The sequence below is a fragment of the Peromyscus maniculatus genome, chromosome 6 (genome assembly GCF_049852395.1).
Source record: "Peromyscus maniculatus bairdii isolate BWxNUB_F1_BW_parent chromosome 6, HU_Pman_BW_mat_3.1, whole genome shotgun sequence".
Taxonomy (NCBI): Eukaryota; Metazoa; Chordata; class Mammalia; order Rodentia; family Cricetidae; genus Peromyscus; species Peromyscus maniculatus.
In genome coordinates, this window is record NC_134857.1 from 2,550,063 (window position 1) to 2,565,467 (window position 15,405).

A 15,405-nucleotide genomic window follows, 5' to 3' on the forward strand; every position below is an offset into this window, starting at 1 on the left:
GGCCCCGCCCTATGCCCCTGAGGCCCCGCCCTACACTCCTAGGTCCTGTCCTAGACTGCCCTGAGCCCTCATCCCTGCACTCATCCTGCTTCCTGTCTGCTAACTCACCGTTGGCCCTCCCGTGTCCTGCTACACAACTTACCCTTTAGCTTCTCTGCCTGAAGTCTTGCCACTCACCGCAGGACTTGGCCGACGCCACCAGAGAGGTCTTCGAAAAGTGCAAATGTCACTGAATCATTTCTCACAACGTATTAAAGATTCCTGTTTCCTGCTGGCTGAGGTCTAGGTCTTCATTGTGCATGAAAGTCTTTCTATGTTTCAGCTCTTAATTGATCCCCAGCTTACTGCTACATGGTGCTACCTCTCTTTTCACAAACAGTTATTGTGGCAAAAATGTCCTTGAACGTTTTTCTTGAAAATGCTATAGTTTTGCACTTCCCTACATTATTAGTACATATCTGTTCCTTCCTGTTCTTTCTGGTACACTCTGGGTTTCTTGGATGCTTACAGAAAGCCATCCTTCAGTGGCCTTTTGTTGTGCCCTCACTCTATGAAGTACCTGTGATTAGATTGTGCTAGGATTGGGGGACATGCCTGCCGTACCACTTCCTTCTGTTTAGTACTGGCAGACGGCAGTTTCAGAGCAAGGTATGACCCCTGAAGAGAATTTAGGGACAAGGTAAAGCCAGAATTAGAGGTACTAGAGAAGGCAGACCATAGGAGAGATTAGGTAGTTACGTGCTTATTTTTAAAGGGAGTAATAGGGATGGGGATGTAACTCAGTGGTAGAATGCTTGCCTAGCATGTGTAAGGTCCTAGATATGATCCCTAGAATCACCAAAGGAAAACAAGAAAAAAAAATGAAAACAGGTTAAGAAAAGTGGATAGTTATGTAAGGTATGAGGGGCTAATTTTGTTTATTTCTTTACCACTTGGGGCAGAATCTCACTGAATACCTGGCTGGGCTGGCTGAAACCCTCTATATAGTTCAGGATGGCCTCAAACTCAAGTCTGTCTGCTTCTGCCTCCTGAGTGCTGAGATTAGAGCTGTGCAATACCACACCCAGCAGATGATCTTATTTTAAATATAATCTCATAGTAAGATTTTCTTCTGGTTAAGAGAAAAAATTTTAAATCATTCATGTCACTGATACATGATTTGTCATATGTTGTTTGTGAGTAAACATAAAGAGCCTGCTTATATGAATACAAATCCAATTAACTGGTCATTGTGGCTCACACCTGTAATCCCAGCACTTGGAGGTGGTAGGAGCTCAAGGTTATCCTTGGTATGTAGTGGTTACCTTGTCTCACACCTGCCCAGTGAAACAAGAGGTATAAATTTAAATACTTTTATTCTGAATTTGCTCTGATAAAGTAACCCGTGTGGGGCCCGGGGATGTAGCTCAGTTGGCAGAGCGCTTGCTTAGCATGAACAAAGCCCGGGGCTCATGCCCTGCACTCCCTTAACCTGGCATGGTGGTTTATACCTGTGACCTCAACACTCTGGAGGAAACAGGAGGGTCATAAGTTCTAGGCTATGCTTGGTTACGTAGCTATACCACTGGGATGCAAGGTGCCCTGTCCTAAACAAAAAGCAATTAACCTGCTTTATTTACATCACTGTGGAATTATTTGAAAATATTATTTTATGCTAATTTAAAACTTGTTTCTAGCCGGGTACCTTTAATCCCAGCACTTGGAGGCAGAGGCAGGCAGATCTCTGAGTTCAAGGCCAACCCGATCTACAGAGTTAGTTCCCGGACAGCCAGGGAAACCCTGTCTCAAAAAACCAAAATAAATAAATAGAAAGAAAGAAAGAAAGAAAGAAAGAAAGAAAGAAAGAAAGAAAGAAAGAAAGAAAGAAAGAAAGAAAGAAAGAAAGAAAGAAAGAAAGAGGAAGGAAGGAAGGAAGGAAGGAAGGAAAGAAAAGAAAAGAAAAGAAAAGAAAAGAAAAGAAAAGAAGAGAAAAAATTGTTTGTGGGACTATGGCTTCTTAAGAAAGAATACTTATTGTGGAGATTTGAAATATTTAAAAAAGTAGAAAGACAAATATAATCCTCTCCACACATCACTTTCAACATATGGTCCCCTTCTCGCTGTCTCCTTTGCTCCTCCTAAGCCCTTATTTTTTTAGTGATAGTTATTCAAGTAAATAGCAAACAGTATGATTGATGGTTTTTTGTTTCTACACTTTAAACTCTTCCAGTCAAACGACAACTTTCTTCTTGCCACTTATCGGTGCCAGGCAAATACCACCAGGCTGGAGCTCAAGGTAAAAAAAAAAAAAAAAGAAGAAAGAAAAAAGAAATTGTTGGAATTGCCTTTATTTCCATTTTATTTTTATTTTTTGATGCTCAAGAACAATTTTTACAAGTTTTGGGTTTTAACTGTGTGTGTGTGTGTGTGTGTGTGTGTGTGTGTGCGCGCGCGCGCGCTCACTAAGGGCAGAAGAGTATGGTGATACATTGTGCACCCTAATAAACTTGCCTGAGGATCAGAGGACAGAGCCAGCCACTGGATTAGACATAGAGGTCAGGCAGTGGTGGCACACACCTTTAGACTAAGGATTTCATAGAGGTTAAGAACTAGTGGCTGGCTGTTCTGCTTCTCTGATCTTTCAGCTTTCACCCTGATATCTGGCTCTGAGTTTTTTATTAAAAGACCATCTAAGATTCAAACAACAGAAGAGGACATTAGATGCCCTGGAGCAGAGTTGGGGCAGTTGTGAGCCACCTAATGTGGGTGGCTGGGAACTGAACTCAGGCCTTTGGAAGAACAATACATGCTCTTAACCACTCAGCCATCTCTCCAGCCTTATTACCTTTATTTCTGAATGTTCAAACTTTCTTTTTCTTTGGTATATCTTATAGGTGATGTCATTTCCCTGCATATAAATTCTCTGTGAAATGAATCATTTTGAAGTAACACCTTCAAAATGAGCAGTTGGGTTTTAGTTCATCCTGGCCTCTGTATCTGTTGTTAGTACTCAATCATCTCTAAAATTGTAGTCAGTAACCGTCTCTAAAAATATTGCTCTTCTTCCAAATACAATTTTTTTCCCTAGTTTTCTTTCATTTTGTCAGGGAGAAGGGTGGTGGGGATGAGATCTGGTCTTACTTTATAGCCCAGGCTGAACCTGAACTTTGGCGGTTAGCCTCCCGAGTGCTGGGATTACAAATGTAATGTGTGCCACCATGCCTGGCTTTGCTGGTTTTCTGTTATGGAAATTCTAAGCATGCTGATCAGCCATGGCAGTCTTGCCACCTAAAATCACTTTGAAGCAAATACAATGTATTTATATTTCATTTGTAAGTATTTCATCAGATTTAAGAGATGTGTACTAAACCAGTACATGGTGGCTCATGCCTTTAATCCCAGCACTTGGGAGGCAGAGGCAGGAAGATCTCTGAGTTCAAGGCCAGCCTGGTCGACAGAACAAGTTCCAGGACAGCCAGGGCTACACAGAGAAACCCTGTCTTAAAAAAAAAAAAAAAAAAAAAAAAGAGTGCTTTTTTTAAAAAAAGATGTAACTATAATACTATTTCCAAACAAAATTTGACAGTAATTATTATTATGAAATATAATGTGTAAATTCTGCTGGTTCATTTTTACATATTTATCCATTTATGGTCTCCATATAGCAGAGTTACTGGAGTTGTGTCAGGGCAGGCAGAAGAGGCTGCACACCTCCAGCTCTGCTCTGAGTGAAATCTCTGCAGTTTAGTACATCGTTTCTTTCATGGTGTTTGACCTCTCACCAGCTCCAACCAGCCGTGTTCAAAACATCCGAAATGAAGGATTTCCCAGTCTGGGTGTGATTGGTTTATAATTTGCTTCTCTACTTACTTCCTGGAAACATCTATTTCTGTGAACAGATTTGTAACAATATCTCTCTATAATCCCCAAGTCTGAGAAAGTCAAGTATTCTAATTTAGTTTTAATTATTTCAAAAGTTTATTTTTCTATTTGGCAAAAGTGCCGAATTTTTAACCATTTTTCTTGTGATTCTTTAAGTATATTATGTACTCATTTTTTAGTTATGCAGGGTTTGTTTGAGAATGATGCCTTGTCTTGAAATGGCGTAGGAGCGATGAGCTGGGACAGATCAACTGAACATACCTGGTGGTGATCACTTAGAGGGTGGTCATTTAAAGGCTGCCAGGATCGTTTAAAGTTTTCCTACACTCGTGCAACAGACGTGTTTGTTAGATGTTTTGTATTCCTCTGAATAGTCCGGGAAAGATTGGACTTAAGTATTTGATACCTAAGTGAACATCTGAAAATATATTTATGTTGCTGACTTCTACTTTTTTATGCTATCAGATTCGCTCAATTGAAGGCCAGTATGGCACACTTCAGGCATATGTGACTCCAAGAATTCAACCAAAAACCTGTCAGGTTCGCCAGTACCACATCAAACCGCTCTCACTCCATCAGAGAACTCACTTTATTGACCACGACAGGTAGGGCGTGGGGGAGAGTGCTGTGTTTTTAAATTATTACATTATTCAGACAAGCCTGCTTTCATTTTTATTTTTGTTACATCTTATTTACTTTATGTCTGTATGTATGTATGTGGGTGCACAGGTGCCATGGTGGGAGTCGGCACCCTCTCTCCACCATGGTGGGAGTCGGCACCCTCTCTCCACTCTGGTGGGAGTCGGCACCCTCTCTCCACTCTGGTGGGAGTCGGCACCCTCTCTCCACTCTGGTGGGAGTCGGCACCCTCTCTCCACTGTGTGAGTCTTAGGGACTGAACTCAGGTTGTCAGGTTTAACAGGAAGTGTTTTTGCCTGCTGAGCCACCTCGCCCACCCCTGCCTACTTTATTTATTTATTTGCTTATTTTTATTTTTAAGACTTTTCACAGCTGGGTAATAGTGGCACACACCTTTAATCCCAATACTCGGAGGCAGAGAGAGGTGGATCTCTGAGTTCAAGGCCAGCCAGGGCTACACAGAGAAACCCTGTTTGGAAAACAAAACAAAACAACAACAACAAAAAAGACTTTTTACAAAATTTAATATTTTCATTTTTCCTACTTAGATGGTTTATTTATTCTTTGAGGATTTCATACAATATATTTTGGTCATATTTTCCTTTCTCCCAACTTCCTCTCAAATCTCCCCCCAGTTCCCTATTCATCAAACTTCATGCACTTTCTCTCTCCTAAAACAAAAAGCAAGTGAACAAAGAGTCTAGTTTGTCTTGACAGAGCATGGGGCCACCTGGTGTTTGGTTGATAGACCCAGTGTCTTAGTCAGGGTGTCTATTGTTGTGAAGAGACACAATGACCACGGCATCTCTTATAAAGGAAAAACATTTAATTGTGGTGGTGGCTTACAGATTCAGTGATTCAGTCCGTTATCATCATGGCAGGGAACATGGCAGCTGGGAATATGGCGGCATGCAGGCAGACATGGTTCTGGAGAGTTCTAAATTTTTTTTTTCTTTTTTTTTTTTTTGAGACAGGGTTTCTCTGTGTAGCTTTGCGCCTTTCCTGGATCTCACTCTGTAGACCAGGCTAGCCTCAAACTCACAGAGATCCACCTGGCTCTGCCTCCCAAGTGCTGGGATTAAAGGCTGCGCCACCAACGCCCTGAGAGTTCTAAATCTTGATCCAAAGGAAACCTCAAAGCCTGCTTCCACGGTGACACACTTCCTCCAACAAGACCACACCTACTCCAATAAAGCCACACCTCCTAATAGTGCCACTCATTTTGGGAGGCATTTTCTTTCAGACCATCACATTCTACTCCCTGGTCCCCCAAAGCTTGTAGCCATATGATAATGTAAAAATGCATTCAGTCCAACTTCAAAAGCCCCTATAGTCTATAACAGTCTCAACAGTGTTTAAAAGTCCAAAGCCTCTTCTGGAATTCATGCAATCTCCTAATTGTAATCCCCTATAAAAATCAAAATAAAAAAACAGATCACATTCTTCCAATGTATAATGGCCCAGGATATACATTACCGTTCCAGAACTCCAAACTCTGCATCTCCATGTCTGATATCAAAACGCTCTTCAGATCTCCAGCTCCTTTCAGCTTTGTTGACTGCAACACACATCTTTCTCTTCGACTGATTCCACTCCCTGTTAGCAGTCATGGCAGATATTCCAAGACTCTGGCATCTCTAAGGTCTTGAGGTCTCCAAAGCAATCCTGGCTTCTCCTTCCCAGCTTCACACAGTGGCTTCTCTGGACTTCATTCAGGGACACCCCTGACACATGCCTGGCCTCAGTGGCATTTCTTAGTCACAGAGGCAGGTTCCATAATGCCTTTCTGTATCCTTGACTCTAAAGTCAGAACCATGTGGCCAAGTTCTGCTGCTTGCCGGCACTGGAACATGGCCTCCTTGTTCAATTATATCTTCACCAGCTTTCTGTTTTCCAAGGTTCCTTTGGTGGTGTAAGTTTGGCTATCCTTGAACTTGCTCTGTAGCTCAGGCTGGCTTCAGACTCAGAGATCTGCCAGCCTCTGCCTCCCAGCGCTGAGATTAAAGGTGTGTGCCACCACATCCGGCTCTAAGTTCTTCTTAAATTCCCTTTCTCTTTAGTTCCTTTTAATTAAAAATTTAGCTGGGTGAGATCTTGCCCTGAGGTCATCACTCCCATTAATTACCATCCACTGCTAAATAAATAAATAAATAAATAAATAAATAAATAAATATAAAGCTTTTCTGGTGAGGACTGAGCAATGCACTGATGTATGGGAATAAATAGGCCATTAGGAGTTGTTTTATTGCTGTATTTCTTTAGCAGAATAATAATCATTGGTTCCTCTAGAACCCATTAACCTTTCTAACCAAGGTTCTTAGCCTCATTGACAGTGTCAGGTATGGGTTCTGTCTCATGGAGTGGGCCATAAAGCCAGTCTTTTAAAAAGCGGTTGGCTACCCCCGCCCCACGTAACGTTCGTGCCGCCCTTGCAGCAGTGGGCGTGTCTTGCAGGCAGTGGGCGTGTCTTGCAGGCGATTCATTATTGTAGCGCACATGGTTTGGGGCTGCTGAGACTGAAGATTTCTTCTCTTTCCCAGGAGCATGGCTAACACCTTCCAGCACTATAAACACGAACCAGTAGGGACCAAGCTACTAGTTGAATGCCAGCTAGATTTCTGCTTGTTTTATAACATAAGTAGATGGCATCTTCAGTAGTAGGGTCTTACTATCAAGTTGTGAAAGATAATCAATAGCATTGGCAATACTTTGTTATGCTTGGGATGGGAGTGCAATCTATAGGATACCACTAAGCCAACAACTCAAAAAGATTAAATCCATTGCTGGTACTGGGGATTTTATTTGGTAGCATATTATGTCTAACTGGGGTATTCCATCGCCCATTTAAACTCGTGTGTGTGTGTGTGTGTGTGTGTGTGTGTGTGTGTGTGTGTGTGTGTGTGTTAGGAAGCTTCTACAGTAATAAGTCCCATATGGCTTTTTCTTGTACTCTATCCTCCCATCCTCCCCCACCCCATTTAGTCCTCCTGTTCTAATCCCCCTTTATTCCTATATAACACTGTATTTTATTTCAACCTTCCTTTGAAGATCCCCTTCTCCTCCCTGGTCCCTTACTAACCACCTAACCTCTGTGGGTATTCTAAAGGAAACACGCGTATCTAAAGCATATAAGAGAAAACATGTAATGATTGTCTTTTTGGGTATGGGAACCTCACTCAGGATGATTGTTTCTGGCTCCATCCATTTACCTGCAAATTTCACAATTCCATTTTTCTTAACAGCTAAATAATATTACATTGTGTGTGTGGTAGTTGTGTCAAGATTTAAAAATTAAAAGTTATTTTAACTTTAATGTTTAATAATTAGCTATGGCTTTAATATTTCTAATAAACACAAGATACTTTGCCTTATTTTAGAAGCTGTGTTGAGTTTGACTTCCCTGTCATCTGTTGCCATTCTGAGGTCACTGAAGTAGCAGTTTTCTTAAGGAGCTATCGTGAGCAGATAGTGTTTAGCATTTAGACAGCACAGTGGTTTCCTATGAACAGCCTGCATTGCGTTAACCTCAACATCATATTCCCTTCTCTTGCCCCTCAAGTAGTAGATGTAGAGCAGTCAACTATGATAGTTCCTGATATTTCTAATGTAAGCATCTTAATGCTGATAGTGTTTTGAGGGGAACAAGATAACATGGGATTATGTAACACAAATTGCTAAAAGGTCTTATTAATAATAATAAAAAAAAACCCTGGAGCCAGATATTGGGGTGAAAGCTGAAAGATCAGAGGGATAGAACAAGCTACAGTCAACTTCACCTCTCCACTCCTCAGCTGATCCTGTTTCCTCAGACTGAAAACCTCTCAGTCCTCTTGCAAAAGGGATCTCAGCTGAACTGCTTGAAAGCCTCTAATTCACCGGACGGTGGTGGCTCACACCTTTAATCCCAGCACTTGGGAGGCAGAGGCAGGCGGATCTTTGTAAATTCGAGGCCAGCCTGGTCTACAGAGCGAGATCCAGGAAAGGCGCAAAGCTACACAGAGAAACCCTGTCTCGAAAAACCAATAATAATAATAATAATAATAATAATAATAATAATAATAATAAATAAAAGCCTCTAATTCCTGGTCCTCATGTCTTACTCATGTCTTATATACCTTTCTGCTTCCTGCCATCACTTCCTGGGATTAAAGGCATGTGTCCTTCCCAAGCAAAGACATGAGATCTCAAGTCCTGGGATTAAGGGTGTGTGCCACCACGCCTGCGTCTGTTCCCAGTGTGGCCTTGAACTCACAGAGATCTAGACAGATCTCTGCCTCTGAGCACCTCCTTGTTCTGTGACATGATATAGATGGCCCAGTCTTGTGTAGGTTACCGTGACTACTGTCAGTTCGAGCAAACAACAGCCAAGTCATGCCCACAAGTATTCTTGATTCTTAAAGCAAGACAGGTTATATCTCTGTTTTGCAAATGGGAAGTAGAGGCTTGGAAAAGTAGCCCACTTTTTGATACAAGTACCAGAGCTGTGGTTAGAAGCCAAGGCCCATGTTCTTCATAATGCAGCTTGCACATTAAAGGTTGTATAATTGGAATAAGATACAAGGGGGGAAGTTTTCTTAGGAAATTTTCTGGGAAACATTAAAAAGAATTAATTTTTGGCCATTTTTTCTGTTTTATATTAAACCTAGAGCCTCCTGTATGGCAGACAATCTATTATAGAGCTGTATCCCAAGACGTTTTTGTATCTTTTATTTTGAGGCAGGATCTTACTAAGTAGCCCACACTAGTCTTAAACTTGCAATCCTCCTGTTGTAGCCTTCCAAATAACTAGAATTAAAGATGTATGGCTGAGAAATATTCCTTTTGGTTGCATTTTTTTGCTTACAAGTCAAGGTTAAGGTTAGTGGGCTCAGCACTAACAGGGAAGGAACAGCAACATTGGCAGAGACCTGGGTTGTATTATGTTCCTAAGTGATTTGTTATTTCTCTGGGTTGTAGGTTTTTTCATCTGCAAATGAGAGGATTGCTCACAAGTCCCCTCTAGCTTTTGATTCCTAACTTGATTCTGATCCCACTGAAGTTCCTTGTGAACACTCCCTTCTATGCGCTTCCTTAGCTTTTTATAAACACCCATTTGTGTTTTAAACTCTTTGGTTGAGTGATTGATAATTATGTTTTTAAGACAGGTTCATACTTTGTAGTCCAGGCTGGCTTTGAGTTCAAATCCTCCTGCCTCAGCCTCCTGAGTGTTGAGATTACATATGTGAGCCACCGCTCCAGACTGATTTATTTTAGAATCTCTCCCTTACTTTATTATAATAATTTATAAAACTCTTTAACTAAAGCATGCGAGATAGAAGGTACTGTTTTCTAACTTGTCACTGGGACACAGCTGGTAGAGAGTAAGGATTCAAATTCATGCCTACCCCACCTCAAGCCCAGCTGTTAAGGTTTACAATATGTTGATTATTTCCCTGAGGTGATTCATATATATTTTGTAGTCTATGTCATACAAATAATGCATGAATTTTCAAACAAGCAAATCTACCTGAATAACCTCAGTTTAGTTTATAAAGCATGTTGTGATGAACAAAACAGTTTTTCACATCATCTAACTATAAGGCACTTAGCAAAAACAATTATAGGTATAGACAAGCATTCAGATTTTTATCTGTAAAATTAAAATGTTCATTTGATTGATGTGTAAGATTAATTTCATAACACTTCTTTTTAGAAGTATTTATTTAAAGCTGAGAGTGGTAGCACACACCTGTAATTCTAGCACTTGAGAGACTCAGGCAAGATTGACGTGCATTTGAGGTTAGCCTGGTGTATGTGGTGAGTTTCTGGGCTACAAAACCCCTGTATAAAAATTTTAAAATTAATAAAATAAAGTGTTTGGCTGTATTTGAAATTCTGCTTATAAATGTATGTGTATAGTATTTTCATGGATCCCCACACAAATGCATGTCTCTACTGCTAAATTGCAGACCCATGAATACATTAACTCTAGTAGGCCAGTTCAGCTTCGCTGAAGTTCACTCCTGGGTGGTGTTCTGCTTGCCTGAAGTTCCTGAAAAGCCTCCAGCAGGAGAAAGTGCAACATTTTACTTTCAGAATACCTTTCTGGATACACAACTTGAGTGCATATACAGGTAAATCAAATTTATTACCTACTAACAAATGGTAACATAAAACAGCAAAGTTTCAAAACAGGTATAATTTCAAAATAATGTAATTAAAAATCTGGAATGTTTAACAGAAGCTATTAAATAGAATTGAGTGTAAAAATGTTATTAGTAAAAGCGAGTATGCAAAGATTAATATTTTTCGGTAATAATATAATGTCTATAAAATCTATAGTAATATTTGAATTATAAATGTAATTTCCTACAGTTTTTAGATATCTGTTGAACCCATTAAATCTATAATGTCATTTAAGATGTCTCTATTTTTTTACCCTGATGATCTACCAATCAATGAGAATGGAGCATTGAAGTCTCCTGTGATTATTGTGTTGGACTAACCTGTGACTTTACCTCTATTAGTATTTGTTTGGTGAGACAGAATGGACCCATGTTCAGTTCATGTATGTTTAGAATTGTAATGTCCTCTTGACAGATTGTTCCTTTAATCAAAATGAAGTTAATTTTTTTTTCTTTTCTGACTAGTTTTGGTTTAAAGTCTATTTTGTCAGATTTCAGAATAGTGACACCTGCTTCTTTGTTACCTCATTTGCTTGGGATAAGTTTTTCCTTCCTCTCACCCTACAGTGGCCTCTGTCTTTGATGGCAAGGTGTGGGCTTTAGAGACAACAGGTAGATAGGTCCTACCCTTAGGTCCCTTCTGTTAGTCTGTAACTGGTAAATGGGAAATTGAGAGCATTAGTATTTTGATTTATAGCTGAAAAGTCTGTATTATTGCCTGTTCTTCGTTGATTTTGCAATATTCTGGTGTTTTTCTATTCTCTTCTGCTTAATTATTATTACTTGAGTGGATGCGTTTGTCTTTTGTCAGTCAGAGAGTTCCTTTAAGTGTCTCCTGTGAGTTGGCTTGATGGTCATGAGTTATTTTTATAATGGAAAAATGATAGCTTTGCTGGGAGTAGTAGTCTGGGTTAACAGTTATTCTTTTTCAAAACTTGAAAAAGTTTTCTAGCTTTTTAAAGTATCTCTTGAAAATTCTACTGTTATTGATCAGCCTGCCTTTATATGTGACTTGACGATCCTCCCTTGCTATTTGCAATGTATTTTCTTTGTTCTGAATATTTAGTGGTTTAGCTATAATGACAAGGGGCAGTTCATTTCTGGCCCTGTCTGTCTGGCATTCTAACTGCCTCCATATCTACATAGCCATTTCTTATATAACTTAGGGAAATTTTCTGCTATGATGTTGTTGAGACTGTTTTCTATGTCTTTGAAAAAGAATTTCTTAATTTCTATGATTTTTAGATTTGAGATTTTCATTGTGTCCCAAATTTCTGAAAGTGCAGTGTGGACCATATTCATTTTCCTTGTCCTTGGTGGGATGTTCTAATTCCTGGGATTACAAGTGTGCTCCATTTTTCCTGGCATGGGAAGTAGGGTTTCCTAAAGAGAACTAAGGGTCCTGGGGTCATAAGTAGTGGCAGTGGACAGTAATCCTTAAAAAACAACAGGTGTCTCTCTTTCAGGTTGGATACCAGATTTATTTTAAGGATAAAGCACACAGTAATACTATAATTTATTTGTGTGATTACATTAAAGAAAAATGTACTTATGTGTGTGTGTGTGTGTATGTGTGTGTAAATAAGCAATTCTAAATGCATTTTATGTATGAGGTTAGCTATTGTCAATATTAATGTCCATAAAGAAAACAGTTTTAAATGAAGTACTTAAACATTCTCATCTTAAGAGGATCGTGTGTAATAGGATATTTAGTTTTGAATTCAGAAGCTGCATTGGTTTGAAAAAGGACAGAGTATATGTTTAAGTATGCTTTATGTTAATGATATACACAGATCATGTAAAGTCAAATGAAATTTAAAGTAAACACTAAACTAAATATGTATTTATAGGATTACTTGCTCCTACAGCTTTTCTTTTAAAAATATATTGATTTTGTAGAAAAGGAGAAGGAGTTTTCAAATCTGACAACATTTCTACAATATCCATCCTAAAAGATGTACTTTCTAAAGAAGCTACAAAAAGGAAAATTAACCTCAACATATCATACGGTAAAAAAGGAAAATCATTCATTCATCCCAGTTTTTTACAGTTGTTATAATAGCAATGTTTCTCACAAAAGTGACTTAACTAACTGTGCCTGACCAACTTCTTCTAGAGATAAATGAAGTCTCAGTCAAGCATACCCTAAAGCTAATCCACCCAAAGCTGGAGTATCAGTTGCTTCTGGCTAAGAAAGTGCAGTTAATTGATGCCTTAAAGGTAAGGATGTACATCAATCATGAGCATGATTGTTAGCACTGGGTTTTCTAGTTTAAAATACTTTAATGTTATACTAGATTAAAATTTGACCATTAAGGTGCTTCTATTTTTTTTTTAATAAGGAATTGCAGGTTCATGAGGGAAATACGAACTTTCTGATTCCAGAATATCGCTGTATTCTAGAAGAGGCAGATCACCTACAAGAAGAATACAAAAAGCAGCCTGCACATCTTGAAAGGCTCTATGGTGAGTGGACCTTTCTAGTGTAACTTGCTGTACTTCTTTGAAGCAGTTTGTTTGCCAGAGTTATAAAAGGAGCTGGGCAGAGATTGCAGCAGTTATGAGACTGTGTCAGCCAGTTTATTGTACAAAGTATTTCTGTATTTGGCCAAGGTAGCCTTACATCTTAACCTTCTTTACTTTAAAAATGCAAGTAAATGTGAAAGTGGAATTATACTGTGAACATATATGTGTACAGTGAAGAAGTGTTTCCACTCATAAAGCCTAGACATCCACACTGTTTCACACAGACGATTTTCAGGTTCTGTTGTAAAAATGCAGCCATTTAATCTATTTAAGCAAGACTTAATAGAGATATTTATGTGATGTTTAAATTTACAATTTAAAACTTGTTTTGCTTTAGTGCTGAGGAGTTGGGTATGTTACAGATTATATTGAAAGAAAGAGAAAAGATGAAGGGAAGGGACGGCAGAGATGGAGGGAGGGAAGAAGGAAGGGTCAGACCGAGAGAAAGGTTTGGAGCAGTCCTTCTGTGAGACCTGCTGTATGTAGCACACTGCACTGTCTCCCATAAGATTTTTAATGGTTGTAACAGCTCTACAAGGAAGATGATTTTTATCTTCATTTTCAATATTCTTTAGCTGAAACGTGAGAGTAAAGTTTGCCGTCACATACCTAGCTTGTGGCGAAGCCTTCATTAGGCCCTTCTCTCTGGAATGTGTACCTTCTGCTCTGTGCTACTGTCCTGTGTTATCAGCAGTCCACACTGATCCACGGGCCTGCAGACTTTCTCCCAAATGAACAGTAATACTGTTTTAATGTTCGCTATGTGGCAAGCACAGGTTCTCTTTTACAATATCCTTAAGTGTGTTGTTGCAGATCTATCATCTTTTATCTGTGATTCCAAAATCCAGAAAGCGGCTTTGAAAACAAAAGCTTTACTTTTGTAAATCATTTGCCAGCAAAATGTGCCTTACTCTGATTGATTTAATGATAAAATCTGATTTAAACTGACATGAGGTTATTTCTAATCTTTTTTAATTCCACTTAGTGCAAAAAATATATTCACCTATATATTTTATTGCAAAAGTATTGCCATTTTGATATCAGATGTTGTTACTCAGTCCCATTGGATCAGTACTACCCATGGTATATTCTTTTTCTCTTTTTTCTATTCCTAAAATATACTTGTCTCAGGGGTCTTGTATAAATGATTGACAACTTGAACTATCCATGTTTTACATCTGGAAAACTCAGAGGCGAAATAATTTGCCCCTGACCTATGAATCCAATAAACCCATAGGTGGACTATTGTAGATCAGTTGAGGCTTGGGATTCAAAATGACCAGCACCTCAGTTTCTTCAAAAACACAGAAATATTCTTGGGATGTGTTTTCATGCTCCTCCCAGGTTTGGCAGATAAGAGAGTTCACTTTAGATTATTTATTACAACAGGCTATTGTTATTTGTTTATGTGCCTCTATGGAAAAATGTTTTTGCCACATGCAGCTTGTCCTTGTGATTGTACAGTTTACTCATGTGACTCCTCTTAACCCTCAGAGGATAAATTGTCCCATGTTCTGAGTAAAGTTGACTATTGCATGGGGGAAAAAAAAGGCCAGCAGTAGACTGTCCGAATCAGCAGTTTTTACCAGTTGTCAGGAAGGTTATTAAATATTTATGTCTTGAAAGTTGCTTAAAACCCTCCCTACGTACACATTTATTTTTTAAAGGACAACCTTTTCAAGGCTTATATATGTTGAATAATGGAATTTCCAGTGATTATAGAGTATTAACTGCATTGTTAAAGAACTAATCAATGACAGGAAATAACATTTTTCTTTATAGGTATGATTACTGATCTTTTCATAGATAAATTTAAGTTCAAAGGCACTAATGTAAAAACCAAAGTACCCGTTCTACTGGAGATTCTTGACAGCTATGACCAGAACGCATTGATTTCTTTCTTCGATGCAGCATGAAAGATAAACAAGGTAGGGCTTGCAGTGCATCCTGCTGGACAAAAAGTGGTGAGGAAGACCCACTCTCAACACATAGAACATCTGTGATGTGATAACTAAGACCCACTCTCAACACATAGAACATCTGTGATGTGATAACTAAGAACCACTCTCAACACATAGAACATGTGATGTGATAACTAAGAACCACTCTCAACACATAGAACATCTGTGATGTGATAACTAAGAACCACTCTCAACACATAGAACATCTGTGATGTGATAACTAAGTGATGCTACTATTTATCAAAATTGTTTAA

At 39.0% G+C, this 15,405-nt stretch overlaps 1 protein-coding gene across 1 annotated transcript in view; it reads left to right on the top strand.

Annotated features, from left to right (window-relative positions):
• The window catches only part of Bbs7 (Bardet-Biedl syndrome 7), a 41,404-nt gene that overhangs the window by 24,865 nt on the left and 1,134 nt on the right, over nt 1-15,405 (top strand). The window contains exons 14-20 of the mRNA XM_006991835.4: nt 2,210-2,275; nt 4,327-4,466; nt 10,449-10,613; nt 12,564-12,673; nt 12,781-12,884; nt 13,007-13,130; nt 14,973-15,118. Coding sequence (XP_006991897.1) covers nt 2,210-2,275; nt 4,327-4,466; nt 10,449-10,613; nt 12,564-12,673; nt 12,781-12,884; nt 13,007-13,130; nt 14,973-15,106 — 843 coding nt within the window. The 3' untranslated portion in view covers nt 15,107-15,118. The remainder of the gene's footprint in view (nt 1-2,209; nt 2,276-4,326; nt 4,467-10,448; nt 10,614-12,563; nt 12,674-12,780; nt 12,885-13,006; nt 13,131-14,972; nt 15,119-15,405) is intronic.